This window comes from Cyprinus carpio, chromosome A8 (assembly GCF_018340385.1).
Source record: "Cyprinus carpio isolate SPL01 chromosome A8, ASM1834038v1, whole genome shotgun sequence".
NCBI classification, from domain to species: domain Eukaryota; kingdom Metazoa; phylum Chordata; class Actinopteri; order Cypriniformes; family Cyprinidae; genus Cyprinus; species Cyprinus carpio.
Genome location: NC_056579.1, coordinates 15,202,218 through 15,220,897, shown reverse-complemented (window position 1 = coordinate 15,220,897; position 18,680 = coordinate 15,202,218). Strand labels below are relative to the sequence as shown.

Genomic DNA, 18,680 nt, shown 5'->3' with positions numbered 1-18,680 from the left:
GTTGTACTAAGACTTCAGGACCCATACAAGTCAGGGAATGAGCACCCCCTGCTGGTCGGACTAAAACTAGCACCAGCGGCAAGCTAGTTTTTCACAATGGCCTACCAGCCATCAGAATGTGCTACCAGCTTCAAAAAGAAAACAAAGTCAAATTCGTAACTGAGGTGGGGCATTCATGACAACAGAATGTCAGAAAGACAATTTAATGCCTCATCTGCAGGATGATCCATTTCACAGTCTGAAGTCGGCATCATTACACTAGGACAGGGATCTCCAAACCTGCTCCTGGAAAGCTACTGTCCTGCAGACTTCAGTTCCAACCCTGCTCCAACACACCTGTCTGTAATTATCAAGTAGCCCTGAACACCTTGATGAGCTGGTTCAGGTGTGTTTGATTGGGGTTGGAGCTGAAATCTGTAGGACAATAGCTCTCTGGGAGCAGGGTTGGAGACCACTGCACTAGGACTTTTGCACCCATTCAAGCCAGGGAAATGATTGCCCCCTGCTGGCTGTACTAAAACTAGCTGCAGCAGCAAGTTACATTTTCACAAATTGTCTTTCGCCAGTGTACTGACCAGGCTCATGCCTGCTTAGCTTACAGGTGCTGGTCCAATGCTTTATCTTAAAGTTGCTTTTTTACATTCTGAAGTCCGATTCGTTATACAAAGACTTTTGCACCCATACAAGTCAGGGAATGAGCACCCCCTGCTGACCAAGATATAAAACTAGTTCCAGCAGCAAGCTTGTTTCGATTTTTGCAGGTCGATTTTTGAAGTGTGGATCTGTGCACACTCCAATGGCTAAAATTGCCCACAATCCATTGTTGAGGATGTTAACTGTGACAAGATGATTGACAGGCCAGTTTACAGTGACAGTGTGCGTGTAACAGGTGCGACAGAGCAGTCCTTTAGAGACACAATTGTATGTTATATTGTTATAGTATGTCCCAAAGCTTACCTGCTCTTCTACTACACACTCAAAAGTGTGTACTTTTTCTTCACCAAAAGAGTACATACTTTAAGAGCGTAGTATAAGTAGGCACATTGAGACGCAGGGTGTGTCATTACACTAGGACTTTTGCACCCATTCAAGCCAGGGAATGATCACCTCCTACTGGCTGCACTAAAACTAGCTGCAGCAGCAAGCTACATTTTCATAAAAGGTCTCCCACCAATGTACTGACCAGGCTCTGGCCTGCTTAGCTTTAGTGAGGAACCAGCCTACTGTATGCCACAGCTGCATTTGTAGCCTGCGTGTTAAGCTATTATTTTCACACCGTTAAGTATTCCGTGTAGAATTTTATTAGAGACGTTTATTCCATGCTCCTTTTCCAGCTGTTAGATCTTTGTTTGTGTTTAGTGTTACACTGTGAAAAAAAAATTAATAATTTTACTTAAACACCTTTAAAATGCAACATAATAGGCCTATGAAGAGAGTTGCTAGTGATGTGTTAGCTGGGAATATTCTGCAAAAAAACATTCATTACAGAAAAAAGAACACTACTCAGTCTCTCCCTCTAAATATATATATATATATATATATATAATATATATATATATATATATATATATATATATAAATTATTTGCCTTTTTGTGTTTCCACTAAAATTACCAAAGCTACAAAATGCAATAACACAATGACCAAGCTTTTAAAAAAGTACTGACATTTCTATTGGTATTATTATTATGCAATATTATCAGTCAAATATATGAGCCATTAAGGACTTTTGGGTGTTTCATTTATTGACCATTGTACAGAAATAAAGCAACACTTGTCAACAGAACAAACCAGGTAATGAACAGTATAAATAAATAAATGGCATAAAAATGGCAACAGAAATAAACACAGTAACACTATCTGTTAAGGTTTGTTGTGTGCATGCTGTTGATTACATTATCTAAATGGTCTGTTCATAAATATATTTTCCCTCAGCAATTTAATAAAGTGCTATATCTAACACAATCTTGCATACAATGGTGTTATACACCACTGCTTAAATCTTTTTTTACATTTTTATATTTTTCTATTGAAATATTACTTTTCAAATATAGGCATATAAGTTTTGTCATTCATTATAAATGATTAAAATAAGAGTAGCATAATTTATATACGTTTATCATTTTTGACACATTTCAATAAGTGTTTCAATTGAAACAACATGAGATCATAAAAAATAAAAACACTCAAATAATACAGATAATAACTTTCATGTCAGATGAATAAATTAGTAAGTAATCCTATTTGTATATAATAAAAATGTCCATAACTCAAAGACAAAGGTTTTTCTGTCATGTAAAGTTAGAAGTTACATTTTCAGCCGATTTAACAATGTGAATAAAGTACTCCATTAATACAATACAGAAAGCAGCTGCCATGTACAATACAGTGAAATCTTCCAAGCAGTTTATTTGACTTCGTCTATAAAAAATGTACCTGACATTTGCTTTTGTCCATTGCAAAATTTTAAGTGAATTTGCATTTTCCTTGCCAGCATGCATTCTCCATGCAAGTGCATATTTGTCCTCTTAAGTGGCTAAAGACAATGACTTTTAGACAATATTGTATTGTATTGCCAGAGGGTCTCCAAAGGTTCCTAGTTGTTATATCCTCACTGCAACACACTAGTACAAGAAATATAGTTATAAGCAGGCCCACACATAATTCACAGAAAGTTCAACAACTTCCACAGAATTGGAACATCTGTCATTCACAAAGTTTTACACGTCTTCTACTCCTTGTGTTTATTAAATACTTTGCTTATTTTAAGGTTTTACTATAAGAGTACATTGCTCTAGGCTCCATTTAACACATTTTACCATGTTTAAATCCATACTGCAGAAAGATTTTGTCCCAAATATCAGCACAGAAAATGCTAAAAAAAAAGCTTGATTCTGTGGAAAAAGATTTTAAGACAAAGCATATGTGCTTGTATTTTCTAATAAGTACTGTACATAGCTTTTTATTCCATAAGCAACTTGTATTAATTGTAGTTTTTAGTGCCAGACAGAAAAACAATAAATATAGTCTCACTATTAAAATACATATCTAAAAACATCAGACATATAAGTTTTATTTTATATAGCAAAAGCTTGATAATATTGGATGCATAGGATTATATTATGTCATCTAGAAGGTGTGGTGCACCAACCCAGTCAAGCATCCTTGGTTCAGATGCTGCCATGATCATACACATGAACTGCTTTCCAGTTCTCTTGTCAATGGGATAGATGGTGGTGGGGGTAAACCTTTTGTTGCTCTCAACAAACTCACAAAGCTGGTTGTATATCTGTGGAAACTCATGGCGAAGGAATACGCCCCGGGTACGAAGCTCCCTTTGAATGTTAATGAAACAAATCTCTCTTGCTTTCCTGCCCTCCTGGCCCTCCTTGTCAATGTCAGATGTCCCAGGGGGTGGGGTGAGAATCAGAGTCTCCATTTCACATTCTTTCTTAAAGATTTTCTTATCTGGGCTTGAGGAGGCCAATGAGACCTTAGCATACTTGCGAACTGTTGGCATTTGTAATTTGGGAGAAGGAAGTTTAGGCACTAGGTCTCCAACAGCAATGGATACATTCAGGAGGAAACATTCAGTGGGGTCATATTCCTTGCCTGCATTCTGCAACTCTTTGCAGTATTGTCCAAGGTTGTCTTTGAAACTGTCTAACTCTCGAAGGGACAGATATGTTGGAGAGATAGTAAGGCTGTCAAGACCAATTTGAATAAAGTTATCTGCACACCCAGGGTTTGGAAAACCCAAGAACAGTACTCCTCTTCCACGGGACAGATACCCTACCCTAGCAATGCGTGAAAAAGCTTTATGAACGTCAGCGTTCTCTCGACAATGTTTTAGTATGTGCCTGCAAACACTACTAATGCGGCCATAAAGACAGCTCTCTTTATGCGTGTCCCAGTCTTCTCGCCTACAGTTTCTGGAGCAGTAGTATGTATAACAACTGTGGCAGGACTTGAAGTACAAGCAAGCATTGAATGAAGTGTCTTTGTGTAAGCATTTCCTGTTGGAGCACACCATAGTGTCATCCTCATCTGCAATATGGTTCAAAGAGACATCCTCAACACTCATCTGAAAACCCTCACAGCCACTGTCTGGGTCTTTAAATGTGTCTGGGCTGGTCTTTGAAGAGTCTGTTTGTGTGTTCAAAAGTCCTGAATCCTCTTGATCTATGTCCCGCTTCCCTTCTTTGGTCTCATCATCTTGAATCAATTGTTTGAGTTGGTCTATCAGATCCTTACTTGCTCTCCTGCTATTTTGAGGCTTGTAATCAATGACTAGGTCGGCTAGCAGCTCATCAAGCTGTTCGAGGCTTTGCTGCAGGGAGTAATTATTGTTCTTTTTCTCTGTGGATTCTGGTGGGTTTGCTGGTCTTTGTAAGTTGTGGAAGTTTGCAGTTTGACATCGTGCTGTATTTTGGGTATTCCAGCTGCTAGTTCCCCCATCTCTCTTACTGTTATTTGGTGCACGAATGTCATTGTCAGTAATTGTAATCTCCGGGGTTACAAACCATTGCCCCCTCGCACTGTTTTGTCTGTCACCAGCACACTTTTCTAGACAGTTTTCAGAAAGGGACAAGGCAGCATATCGTCTTGGCGAACTAGAAAGGTTCACAATAATCGGTTGTTGACTGTTATCTGAAGGAACTCCTGGCCTTCCATGATGGAGAAGGTTCTCATAACTCCTGCCTCGTAAAACGCCATGTTCTCTGTCCATATTAGGGATAATAATGTTGTCCCATGATTTTGAGTAGTTCCGGACATCTGCTCCTAAATGACTTGGCTCAGTAAAGTTATTTGGATACCATGGGCTTATTGGTGGCACTCGCTGAGGAGTGGCCTGTGAGGATGTGTACTGACTGGAATATGTAGCAATGCTTGACCGGTTCCAGTCATCAGAAAAGACCTGGGACATACGTGGCCGCCGCCGTCCCTCTGTATGATATGCTCTCATAGGAATGTCTGCTGGGTAATGGCAAGGACGTGTATAAAACATCTTTGTGGGCTCAGAGGGAAAGGCATATGCTCTTGGATCCTCCTGAAAGTATGTCTCATTTTGAGGGGTGGATATGAAGTATGGCCCTGGCTCACTCACTGAATACGGTCTACCATAGAATGGATCCAAGGGTTCACGATGGGAATCTGCATAGTATGAACGCACAGGCAAAGTATGAACCCAGCGAGTCCTTGGGTCAAGTACATGCTGACTGCTGATGGACGGATTTTGGCTGTTGCTGCTGTTAATACTGTACTGGTCATCCTGATAATATGTCCTACTAGGTGGGTGAACTGGATACCTGCAGGGATCATCCGTGTAGAAAAACTTGGTTGGGATGTTGGGATTAGACAAGGTTCTGTACTCCCTTGGGTCTCTAGGGGAAGTCCTTCCAAAAGGGTTCTCTCCAGTTTGAATGTAACTACCAGACTGATCGGAGCTGTTGGGATATTGATAAGCTTGTCTGTAGTCCATGTTGTAACACTCACTAGGAGTAGGCGTTCTAGAGGTGAATATCTGACTTGGAAATGAGACGTTTCTGATCCCTGATGTTGAGGAAAGCTGCCAGGGAACATTACTTCTGTGAGTAGGCATCTTCCGTGCAGTGTGCTGGAGAACTGAGGCATCTGGCTTAATATCAACACGGCACCTGACATGGGGAGTGTTTGTTTGTTTCTCCTGTCTGCTCTCCTCAAAACAGTCAGAAACATAGAGGGGTGTGTGGGGTTGTAACTTGATTGGATGAACCTCATTAACTAAAGCCCTGGTTGAATGGGAGGCTTCTCGATTTGGCAAACATTCAGATCTCTTCTGGGGGTCCATTGCAGATTGACGCCTCATGGTTGCAGATGGAGAAACTGTGATGGGTACAGGGGTCAGGGTGGCTCGAACCCTTGGAGCACTTTTTGAGCGAGGCTTGCCATGAACACTAGTCCTTGCTCCCTCGTTGGTTTTGTCTGTGCTGATTTGTTGATGGGAGAGTCTTGAGTTGAACAGATCTGGTGAGGAAAAACGTAAGTGTCCCTGCTGTCCAATGCCATTCCAGACTGCATCCTTACTTACTGTTTGCTGCTCAGACCTGTAAGGATACTCCATGGACGAGGAAAAGTCCTTTGGGTCATCCAATGACTCAATGAAGTCAAAGCTACGGCAATGTCTTTTGTTAATGGTTTCAAAGTTTTGATCCAGTGGGCCAACCATTTGGGAATCACATTGCTTAGAAGATCCAGAATAATTTGAGAGCCCACAGTCAGGGCCAATTTTTATATCTTGATACAAAGTTGATGTTAATATGTCAGGGGGATCCGTCCGTGTCATCTTAAATGGACCCCCGTTATTTTCCCCCTCAGTTGGTGTCTCCTAGAGAGAATTTAAAAAGGCATTATTAGTTATACATTTTCTGAATAAAACTAAATAAATAAATATAACGAGTAAAGGATCCCATTTAAAGTCTGAAAATAACCCACTTATGCTTCGAAAAGACCATAATATATTAAAGAGAAGATGAAGCGTAATTTTACAACTTATCATTGGATTTGCCAGATGCTTCACAAATGATCTTGCTTTAATTGGACCACTAGTATATGTACAAATGCAAACATTGTAAATTATAGGCATCATTTTTATATCTGCCAAACTGAAAAAAGACTAATGCCAAGTCACTAAGACATGTTGGAGAAAGTAGATGAAGAACATGGCAAAGTTTGAAGGATATCTGTATATATATATATATATTATCTAAATGTTTTACAAATTCATCATGTATAATCTGATCAAGATGTATCATATGTCTGATAAATACAGCAGAAACTTAGACCTGCATGTACTATATAATGCCTAAATATTTATATTTATTTAGCTGCAATAATAGTCATTTTGCTTAATATGATCACTTCAGAGGTTCAGTGAAAAATATAAGTCTAAGACATTATAAATGTTTTCACAATTAGAATTAATGTAAATGTTATCCTTCTGTTAAATGCCATGTCATGCATAAACATCAGATATTTCTAAACACGTCTGTGCAGAGCAATTGCAGAATGCTAAACAAATAAAACAACACTGAATGGAAAAATCGGAATTAATTATGAAGATGGAGGCCTTGCAGCATCTCAGAAGAATAAATTAGTGTATATTAAAACTCAGTGAAGGATAGGACAGTTCTTTGTAAAGCAAAACTAATTTTTCCCTCTTTCTTAATCCTTGAGCTCTGTGAAAGCTCAAGCATAAAGAAAGAGCTCCAGATATAATTCTATATTATCTATTTGGGATCTTTCTGTTTTGCACATAATAATATATTTTTAAAATGAGAATATGAAATATATGAAAAAAAATGTATTGTCTTTGAAATTTTTCCTTTTTTATTGTCCTTCAAATGTAATCATTTATTTCTATCAGTGCAGAGTTTTTCTTTAAAAAAAATACAGTTTTACCGCATCCTACTGCAACAGCCTTACTTCTGCCCATCAATAATAGTGCCACTCTGGTCTATGGGGAAATAAAACGAATAGAGTGGAAATAATAAAAAAAAGGTTAAAAAGGGGAGCATATAAACTAGTAAATGTCAGATGGTAGTTTTACCATAGACAGTAGATTCATAGCACATTACTCATTTAGAATGCAGAAAATTTGTTCTGATCCCAGAATTCAGATTCAGCTGTGCCTAAGATTGCTTAGAAACACAGAAGAACCATGCAAGTAATGCATCTGTGCACGTTCTATATTTATGCTTGCTCTGATTTTCACTGTTCCTCAGTACTTTGCTCTCTTGAGTCTAGCTTCCTTTGTCCTATTAAATATTTGCATTTCAGAACAAAGAATCATTTTGATAGAGTTTGTCTAAACCCTGCTTCTGTGTGTGACACTAATCAATTACACTGGTTATTTTTTCACTGAATGTTTACCAGTGGTAAAATTACATCACTTGTTATTTATCCAGCTGACAGCAAAATGTCGGCACATGTCTATCTGTGCACTGTATTAGGTTCAAAGATTTGTATTATGGCTATACAAATTAGATTTTGTTTACATAATATAAATGTTATTGTATTTGGTTGCATATTTATCCTGAGATACAGTACAACAGCTGTGCAACATTTGCGAAGGGTTAGGAGCTAATTTTGAGGTTACTTATGATATTGGGGTTTTCAGGGATTTTTTAAATGACAGTAAGAGCTACGGAGCCCCACTTACTTACACTTTCAGCCAACTCTGAAAACCATCTGTTCATCCTGCTGAGAGAGGACTGACGAGCAGTTTAAACACACACACACACACACACACACACACACACACACACACACACACACACACACACTCACACCTTCACTCTTTTTACTGGATTAATTAAGAATAGAATTCTTAGCTTTTCAACATATTATTGCATTGTGAATGTTTGCACTAACAATACTAAACCAAGTTCTTCATACATTGCAGGGCAAAGTAAAAGCACAGTAAAAGCATGTATAAGTGCCTAGGGTTGCACAATAATTCGTATTTCAGCTATGTTCATGATTACTTCTTATCTCAATTAATTAGAATATAATTGTCTGTGATATTTGCCCACTGGTTATTTATCCTGAAAAGGTTTCATTTTTATTTAATCTCAGGTACACAATACCACTTGAACATAAAGGGTAATAAAACTCCAGCGGAGCTCAGATCAGATCTGCTGAGGCTCTGTGATTGATGCAGCTGGGACAAGATGACTTCCATGACTATTTTATTACATGTCTGCTGGGAACAATTTTTGGGGCATAAACAAAAATGACACTATAAAGTGCACTAAGCACTTCATCTACTTTTAGAAACATTTTCTCCAGTGTTTTTGCAGCCAGAGGTGAACAGGCTCATGTGTTTGGCTGATAACCCGCAACTACTTAGTGTCTCAAAATCTTGAATGCCATCTGGACCACTCCATTTAACAGTTGTTAAAGAGAGCTGAATCGCACATTTTAAAAGCTATTTATAAAACACTGTCACTCATGGCAAATGCTTACAAATCAGGTTCCTTTGGGCTGCCATTTTCACTGGTTCTGTTTCTAGCTGACTAAAGGTATAAGTGTCCTCTTGGTAAGCTAATATCTGCCCACCATCTCTCACTGTCTCCGTTGCTCTTAACACTGGAGAAGTAACATAAAATATGGTGCTGATAAGCTTGGTGTTGGTCCACATATCGCATATAATTAAATAAAATATTACTGTATCACCTCGATTTGACCCACCTCTCTGTACAGTATTAGATTACACTGAATCACTGAGAATAAAAAGATATTTTCCTTCGGTCAGCAAATGCTTTTTGCCCATCTAACCAGCATTTAGCAATAATTTAGAAGGAAGCAATTATTTAAAAGGAAAATTCCACAAATAGAAATATGAGGACAGAAAATAGAGCACGAGAGAGAGTTTTTCTTTTAGATCTAAACATTAAAAAGCAAAACACGTCCATCTTGGGCAAGGTGGATGTTAATAATTCCCTTCTTCCTTTATGCAAGGTGGCTGATCAGCAGGCATTTTCACAGCTAGCAGCAGAGCCAGTATATGTGACTGAGACCTGACTGCTCTCATACAGTCAATCACCACCTGTCTGACACTTCCATCACAGTCTGCCAAGACTAGCTTCCTCTCACTTCTTTACCAGCATTCAATATTGAAAACAACCACTTATATGAAGTAAAAAGTATGCACATACATTTGCAAGAAAAGGCATGCAAGTTCACCTGGATTTCTGAATAAACTGATCATAAAATATGATCTTCAACTACTGTAAAGCCGGGTGTACACTGGGCGATTTTGGCCATCTGAGACAAATTTAGTAAATCCTAAAAATTCCTTTGATCCTTGGCCAAAATATATAGTCTTTGATGGCTAGTTTGACATGTTCACCGGCAATCGATTTAATGACCATTGCGATCGAACGTTACCTTTGATGAAATTCTGACATTTACATGCAAAAATTTTTGTTAAATCGGACTGAATTCATTCAGATTGATGAATCTGAATGTAGTGTTTACATGAACACTAAATACAAGCTTCAAATCACTTGCGCACACTGCACAAATATAGAATTTCTCACTGTTTGCACATAGTCACTCTCCTACATGGTTTCTTTATTTGTTTTTAACAGTAGAATTAATATTTATCCATTTATAGCTAAACATACATACAAACCGCTGTGCCGTGCTTCTCATATTTATCACGCAGTAAAAATGCCTCTCCCCACTGTAACGCTACTGTGCCGGAAGGAACACAGAGTCGAGAATAATCAAGAGAGTCTTTAATCCAACACAGGGGTAAATCCAACATGGAACACAGGAGGAAGACACACATACTGACTTGTAAACCCCCCATGTGTTTCACCCCCCCCCCTGTGACAGAAACTGGGTCACAGAGAACATGGGGAATGAAACACATGATGGGAAAACACAACATAAGTTCCAGTCCAGGGGTGTGACATTACTCCCCCTCCCGGAGGGTGCGACCCTGCACCGTAGGAACAACAGAGGGAGGCGTGGGTGGGAATTTGTGAGGAGGTTGCGGTGGAGGACGGACTCCTGGGAGGGGGCCAGCAGACAGAGACCACGGAGGAAGGAGCCAGGGAGGAGACGACGGAGGGAGGAGACAGGAGGGACCTGGAGCAGGAGGATCCCAGCAGGACCCAGGCCACAGCCATAACAGCCCAAGGTGGAGCTGACGGTGGGAGGAGCCATGGAGGAGGAATGGCTGCCGACTCCAGGGGGCCGACCCATGGCAACGGAGCAGGTGGAGGAGGAGCCCAAGGCAGAGACGGAGAGCCGATCAGCCAGGGTGACGGGGAGGATCCGGAGGTCCTAGGTGGAATTGATGGCACCAGCGACTGACACGGAGATGTGGATATGGGAGGCCGCGGTGGAGCCAGAGCGACGGAGGACTGAGGTGGAACCAAGGGGATGAAGGAGCCTGACAGAGCCAGAGGGATGGAGGGACGAGGCGAAGCCAGAGGAGTGGAGTCCCAAGGAGCAGGATGGTCGACGCCAGACCAAGGCGGAGCCTGAGGAACGAGGAAGCCAGGCGGAACCTGTGGACTACCGGGCCACAGCGGAGAGAAGGGAGCTAGGAGCCATGGAGGAGCCGACAGGTCAACGGGCCGAGGCAGAGTCCAGGCCTTGGAGGCAGGAGGCGGAGGTGAGGGAGACTCAGAGCCCGGGCGAAGCTGGAGGATGGCAGTCCCGTGGAGCTCGCACCGCAATGATGGTGGGCTGAGGGCGAGCAGAGGGGCTGCCAGACATTCTAGGAACAGGCACTGGAGGACACATTCTAGGAACTGGTACTGGAGGACACATTCTAGGAACAGGCACTGGAGGACACTGGAGGGCACTGGAGCGAGCTCTGGGTCTGGAGCCGACACTGGAGCGAGCTCTGGGGCTGGGGCTCTCCATCATCGGTGGGCTCGGGCATGCGCTCCGCATATCAGGGAGATGGTGGGCTGGGCTCTAGGTCCGGAGTGGACCTGGCAAGAGTCCACTCCACGAATGCGGCGAATTCCTCCCAAGGACCATCTTCGGACGACAACGCTCTGCACTCAGTGTTCAGGCTGGCATTATACAACCCACAGAGGGGGTCGTCCGGGTAGCTGGTGATGTTAACTAGCAAAAGGAACTGTGTCGTATGGTCCTCGAGAGAATGTCCTTCCTGCTCCAGCAGGAGGAGGAGAAATTCGGGGCGAAGGAGGGGATCCATGGACACAACACTACGGAAAAAAAAGGACTGAGGAAACTGGAAAACAAACGGAAGGTAGACACGCAATTTAAACTTTTTTAGGTCAGGTCTTCTGTCACGCTACTGTGCCGGAAGGAACACGGAGTCGAGAATAATCGAGAGTCTTTAATAATCCAACACAGGGGTAAATCCAACATGGAACACAGGAGGAAAACACACATACTGACTTGTAGACCCAACAAAACTGAACTGAAAGAACAAGGCTTATAAAGACAGGATAACGAGGGACTAAGGAGACACATCTGGAAACTAAGGAGACACACCTGGGAACTAATCAACAATCATGGGAGAGAGAAAACTGGGTCACAGAGAACATGGGGAATGGAAAACATGACGGGAGAACACAACATAATGAGTCCAGGGGTGTGACACCCGCGCCCCACAACGGGTTGCCTGTGGATTAGAATCCAAAACAAGGACTGGTGGGGGGTTGTCCTGCTCCATTTCACAGTTGCCGAGTGAACAGAGAGTTTTATAATGACAGGACACGCATTTATACAACACTTTATTCAAAAGGAAGGAAGAACTGCTCGTTATGCGCGCCATACATCATTACGCTATTTCTGCGTCATTGCACATGTGCAGTCCTTTCAGTTTTGGGGTTCAATCCAATCGAGTGTTTACATGCACACTCAATAATATTAGAAAAAGGAATAAAACACTCCCCCCTCAATCCGATTGAAATTTCATTCCAATCGAACTCAATCTAATCGATTAAGGTGGCTCTGGGTCCGGAGTGGACCTGGCCAGAGTCCACTCCACGAATGTGGCGAATTCCTTCCGAGAACCATCTTCGGACGACAACGCTCTGCACTCAGTGTTCAGGCTGGCATTATACAACCCACAGAGGGGGTCGTTCGGGTAGCTGGTGATGTTAACTAGCAATAGGAACTGTGTCGTATGGTCCTCGAGAGAATGTCCTTCCTGCTCCAGCAGGAGGAGGAGAAAAAAAAGGACAAAGAAAAAAAAAATGAACACAAAAATACAAAAAAAAAATTTTAAGGTCAAAGACAGAACGCGTCTCCGAGATGAAATGGAGCTGCTCGTGCGCGAGGACTTCTGTCACGCTACTGTGCCGGAAGGAACACGGAGTCGAGAATAATCGAGAGTCTTTAATAATCCAACACAGGGGTAAATCCAACATGGAACACAGGAGGAAAACACACATACTGACTTGTAGACCCAACAAAACTGAACTGAAAGGACAAGGCTTATAAAGACAGGATAACGAGGGACTAAGGAGACACATCTGGAAACTAAGGAGACACACCTGGGAACTAATCAACAATCATGGGAGAGAGAAACTGGGTCACAGAGAACATGGGGAATGGAAAACATGACGGGAGAACACAACATAATGAGTCCAGGGGTGTGACACCCGCGCCCCACAACGGGTTGCCTGTGGATTAGAATCCTGGAAAGACATTGCTAACAATTACACTTCTTATTAAGTTAAATCAATAAAAACAACAACACAATCCACTCAGCCCTTGAGGGGGTGATTGTCCTTAACATTTCAATATTACAGGCACTCATGCATGTCTGTTGTCAGCAGTTGTCTAAAACATAATGAAAAAACATATAGTCTCTACACTCTAGTTTGGATTGCAGAAAAGTAGACCAAGACGTACAGTAATATTGTACAAGCATTTTCTCTTGTTTTTCCTTTTCTCTTCTCCAAGCCATTACATGAAGGCCTTTCAGTCTGATTGAGCCCTCAATCTGATTACAAACGGATATATATCAATATTTGGTTGCATGTAAACGTAGCCAGTGTCAGAAGTTTTGAGTCACAGTCGTGCAGTGTGGCTTCTCTTATGACCATCAAATCAAGAATCATAAGGAGAACCTAACGTAATGATGCAAACAGTGCAAAAACATCTTTCTTTTTAAGACAAACCGTCAAAATGAACGCTAGAGACTGGTCTTGTTTTGATTCTGCATGTGAATGCAGATCACTGTCACCGAACATTTCACGATTCATGATGTAAAACTCTTCTTCTGTATTTTTAACGAGTCTTAACTGTTGTTCAGTCTGACATTAACGACAACTGAGATCACACCATGTGACATGGCCTGTAGTATCAACCAACAATCAGAAATTACTATTATATATTGTAGAGTGTGAATCATTTGTAGTTGTGTGTTCACTGGATAAGTTGGGTCAGTTACATTGTGAGTGATCCAAAAATTCCTTTGAGCTACATTCTGACTCCACGACAACAGAAAGTGTTTGCAGCAGTAGTTAATCTCACATGATGGCTATCTCCTTAAATACACAACCCATTCCTCAAACAAGCTTGCAGAGTGGGTTTTTTTCTGGCTGGATATGAGGCAAAGAGGCTATATTTGGACACAATGGATAACGAGAAAGATGCATCTGAGTATCTCAGTGAAAGCAGTCCAGCAGGATAATTCTGTAGAGTTTGGAGATTTGGAGGTGAAATATCTTTTCTTTTCCAACAAGAAAGCTCAAAGGATTTTTATAGGAACTGAAAGTCCAAGCAATTATGCCTACCTATAAATCATATCTGTCTTAAAGTGTCTAGTTTATAAGGTCATAAGACAAACAAAGTTGAAACTCCAGGTTTCTTCCAGTTCTGTTTTCAACTGCAAACATTCATTCAGCACATTTATTTTCCTCTTAAATTGTGCAACAAAACTAGACTGCTGCCATTAGAATCATTTTTTGCCACTGGCTAATTCAGTAGCATATGAGATAAAATTACGGTTAAAACACTGAAAACAGACCATTTAAGTGTATGTTTTTAATATTTTTAATATTCGTAAATTTCCAGAGTCATGATGTGTACCACCTGGGGGCACTCCATCATTTTATAACCACTGCTCTATAGGTCATAGGAGACCATTTTACATTGTTAATGTCCTAAAGATAATGGATTAAAACACACACACACACACACACACTGGAAAGACATTGCTAACAATTACACTTCTTATTAAGTTAAATCAATAAGAACAACAACACAATCCACTCAGCCCTTGAGGGGGTGATTGTCCTTAACATTTCAATATTACAGCACTCATGCATGTCTGTTGTCAGCAGTTGTCTAAAAGATAATGAAAAAACATATAGTCTCTACACTCTAGTTTGGATTGCAGAAAAGTAGACCAAGACGTACAGTAATATTGTACAAGCAATTTTCTCTTGTTTTTCCTTTTCTCTTCTCCAAGCCATTGCATTTATTCAGAACAACAGGTGAAACCCTGTTGTAATGTATAAAGTGACTCTTATGTAGGCTTCAGTATTTATGGTCTTTTAAAATAAACATAGAAACAAGTTAAGCATTTTATCTCTCCTTATAACCATGTCTTTGACTCCAAGTAGAGTATTATTTTAATGTCCTGATTTGTTTGATAATCCACTGAAACATCTGTGCTACTGGGTAGTTGATGCATAATATGCTCATATTCCTATTTAGGTTAATCTGCACATGAATGATATAGGCCTATAAGGGAAAAAAAAAAATTTCTTGTTTTGACCGTTCTTCCTTCACTGCTCACTTTAAATGGATATATATTTTATATCACCAAAAATATTTCGTATCTCTCAATTAAAAAAGCACTATAAAAACTGTATTTGGTCTAATAATTATAACATTATTAATAGTTTTAGATGAAATACAACAAAGTATTGGCAAAGTATAGGATTTGTCAACTTCTGAAAAGTAAGTCCTACTATTAAAGTATAGCTATATTTATCTATATATATGTAGTAAACTTACTCCTCCCTGAACCTGGACAAGCGCACATAACGCATGCTCTGTCGACTCGATACCTAGCAAAACCACAAAGTCAACTATGCCCAACCTACTGACGTACATAAGCAACCTGATTTACAAGGTCGCCACAATGCGTAACGTGTAGTTGTATCATCAGCATCCTCCTCGATCTCTGATAAGGTCGTAAATGAATCTGACAAACACTGAGTATCATGTCGTGGTTAAACTGCGAAATAGTTCAGCGCGAAAATGAAACCTCTGCCCATCGCACCAAAATGTAACACAAAAGCACACTTTGTTCTCGTTTATTGCTGCGGCACGAGACACGCACTATCGAGAATCTCTCATAAAATGACCTAATGTCTTTCGGCGCAAAATACATCAGTAAGACTCAAAGCTACTGCGACCGAAGACAATTTAATTCTTACTAATTTTTTCTAAGACAAAAGTTTTGTTTTTCCAGTGTATTTCAAGCTTTTAGGAGTGCGCATTTAGCTTACCGTCTTCATCCATAGTTAAAATCCTCAAGATGCTGATAATCTGTGGACTCATGTATCACTGACTGTTCATTTACAGATTATGTGGTCTCCATATCATATTAGATGCTTTAAGGTGGGCTGCATCAAACTCCTTAAGTATTGTTGTTCGCCCACGGGTCTCGGGGGCGTACTGAGACAAGACGAGGGGGTGTGACCGCATCCCTCACGCGTTGCGTTTCTTGTGTGAGATGCGCAGTGACTGCGCATGCGTGCGACGTTGGGTGCGCGCTTGAACCCTGCCTGCCTGCGCGCTCGCGCGTTTTCTATGAGCGTGAATCTCATGCTGGATAGGCATATGGGATGGCACAGCTTTAAGACGCGATTTTAATTATGAAGGTGTCATGTCTTGCTGGTAGGCTCTAGTATTTATTTCAAGAAGCAGAGTTTTAAGGAATTTGTTTATTAATTCCAAGTCTTTTGTATATTTATTTATTTATTTCCATCAGGTTGGGTTGTGCAAATAATCAAAACATTTAATAATATAAAATTAATTAAAATGTGCACCTGATTTTCGCACTAAAATGAAGTTATTTATTCACTTTTCATTTACTTTCTCATATGTCATTGGTGTTATAATGTTTAATGTTCAACAAAATGCATGTTCTGTGAACATATACTGCACCCTGGCACACTGAATTAGGAAACCAGAATCTTACTAGAATCTAGTAAAATACACATTTGCTCTGTGAGCCATGGGAGCAAGCCATACAAGACCAGGCTTGTTGGTCAATTAAATAGGATTATTTTAGATGTAAATCCAGCTATACTCCCACAGAGTGAAACTTTAATTGCTTTATATCTTTGTTTGTGTACACCCTACAACTTTAAAATGACTGACAGACTTGTAATTCGGTGAACTATTCTATTGGAGCAATTGCGTTCCTTCCTAATGCAGTGAAAAATGTGTTTGATAAGCACTGTTTTCCCAGACTGTCATTGCCATTGCAGTGCAGAACACTGCTGACAGTTGACATTTTACTGTTTTGTGTCTTATCTATTTTCCTCCTGGTCTCTATTGCATTTGTTTGCTGAGGTGTGACTCAGCTTCTGTTCTTTGTCTCAAGGCTTCTTTCTTCTATTTCTTTGCCATACTATGAAAGGACAGCCTCATTATTCTTTTTTCTTTTTACATTTTATACATAAGAAGAGAAATAGAGAGAGTGCACTGTGTAGTAACAATAAATTATATTAAGTACACTGTTATTTTGTACTTTAAAAATTATATATCAAATGTAGCATAAAAGCCTGACAGTTGGTTAATTTTAAGTTACCTTTATACAACATAAACAATATTATACTGTTATATAAAGATAATTTGTGTAATTTTACTGTTAATGTTGTAGAACATACACTGTAAAAAAAATCCTGTTAATTTACTGTAAAGAACTGGCAGCTAGATTTGCCAGCATAAAGCTTTGATTCTACAATGCACCTACTGTAACATGGAACAACAATTACGGTAAAACATTTCACAGCATTGTGCTGTAGAAAATATAAGAAGTACAGTATAACACTGTAGGTGTTTGGTTTCCATTATACTGTTTTAGTATTCTTACTTTAATCTCATAAACTTTATTACTATAAAACACATTAGAATGCTGTAGAATGTGATCTTTGTTTTTATTATTTAAAATGTGCATTCTAAAATTAATTGAACACAAATGGCTCGGACAAAAGATGGATTTAAAACATTAGGCTTTTATTAAAGCCAATAGTATATAAAATGTTCATTCAACAATTTATTTTTTTGAGTGTATGAACGTTTGGTTGCAGAACAGAATGCTGTAAACTTTTACCAGTATGTGATTGCAAAAAAACATTGCTATGTCTTCACATGAAGATGTAGTTGCAGAACACAAATGCTGGGTTCACATAAAGCTGTGGTTAGAAAACAAAGTTCTGTGATTTCACATGAACACTGGTTTACAGAACACTGCACTGACTTCACATGACTGTTTAGTAGCAGAACAGAATGCTGTGAGTGCACGAAGATGTGGTTGTAGAACAAAATGCTGTGACTTCACATGAACATCTGGTATAGTTGCAGAACACAACACTCTGACTTTGCATTACTGAACAAAGCCCCACTCAAAATCTAAAAGGTTTTTTATGAGGGTGGCCACACGGGATTCACAGTAGCAGTCTTTTTTTGGACAAGTTTCCTCGTCTTCTTGGATACCACCTTCACCTGGCTGGCCTTTGTTCCTCGCTCAGGGTTCAAACCAATGAAGCACCTGAAAAGCAATAAAGGAATAAAATACATTAGGCTTGGTAAGTCAAAATTAATTGCACTTAAGAATATTTTAAGATGTTTACTCATTATAAAGACCCCTGTCTTTCATAATTATGAGACGATGATCTCATTTCAGATTACCCCAATACCTGTAATGGACTGAAACCCACCCTGTGAAGACTTTTGTGAGGAAAATTATGCCAACTCTGAATCAACGTACAAAACTGCCACATTTTTCTTAAATAATTATTATCACAACATGTTAATATTGATTTAATGGGTTTTAGATTAACTGAATACATGGTGTTAACTAACTGCATGATTTGTATTATCTTAGAACTGTTCATTTACTCCAAAAAAATAAAAACTCAAAACAGTTAACAATAAATTCTAACAATAAAA

General features: G+C 39.8%; 1 protein-coding gene across 1 annotated transcript; it reads right to left on the bottom strand.

Annotated features, from left to right (window-relative positions):
- Positions 1 to 1,723: 1,723 nt before the first annotated feature.
- LOC109053285 (apical junction component 1 homolog) lies at positions 1,724 to 16,231 on the bottom strand. The gene is made up of 2 exons (XM_042762462.1): positions 16,007 to 16,231; positions 1,724 to 6,366 (listed from the first exon to the last, which is right to left on the bottom strand). Exons 1-2 carry the CDS (start codon positions 16,013 to 16,015, stop codon positions 3,115 to 3,117), a joined length of 3,261 nt encoding a protein of 1,086 aa, XP_042618396.1. The 5' UTR covers positions 16,016 to 16,231; the 3' UTR covers positions 1,724 to 3,114.
- Between the last annotated feature and the right edge of the window lie 2,449 nt (positions 16,232 to 18,680).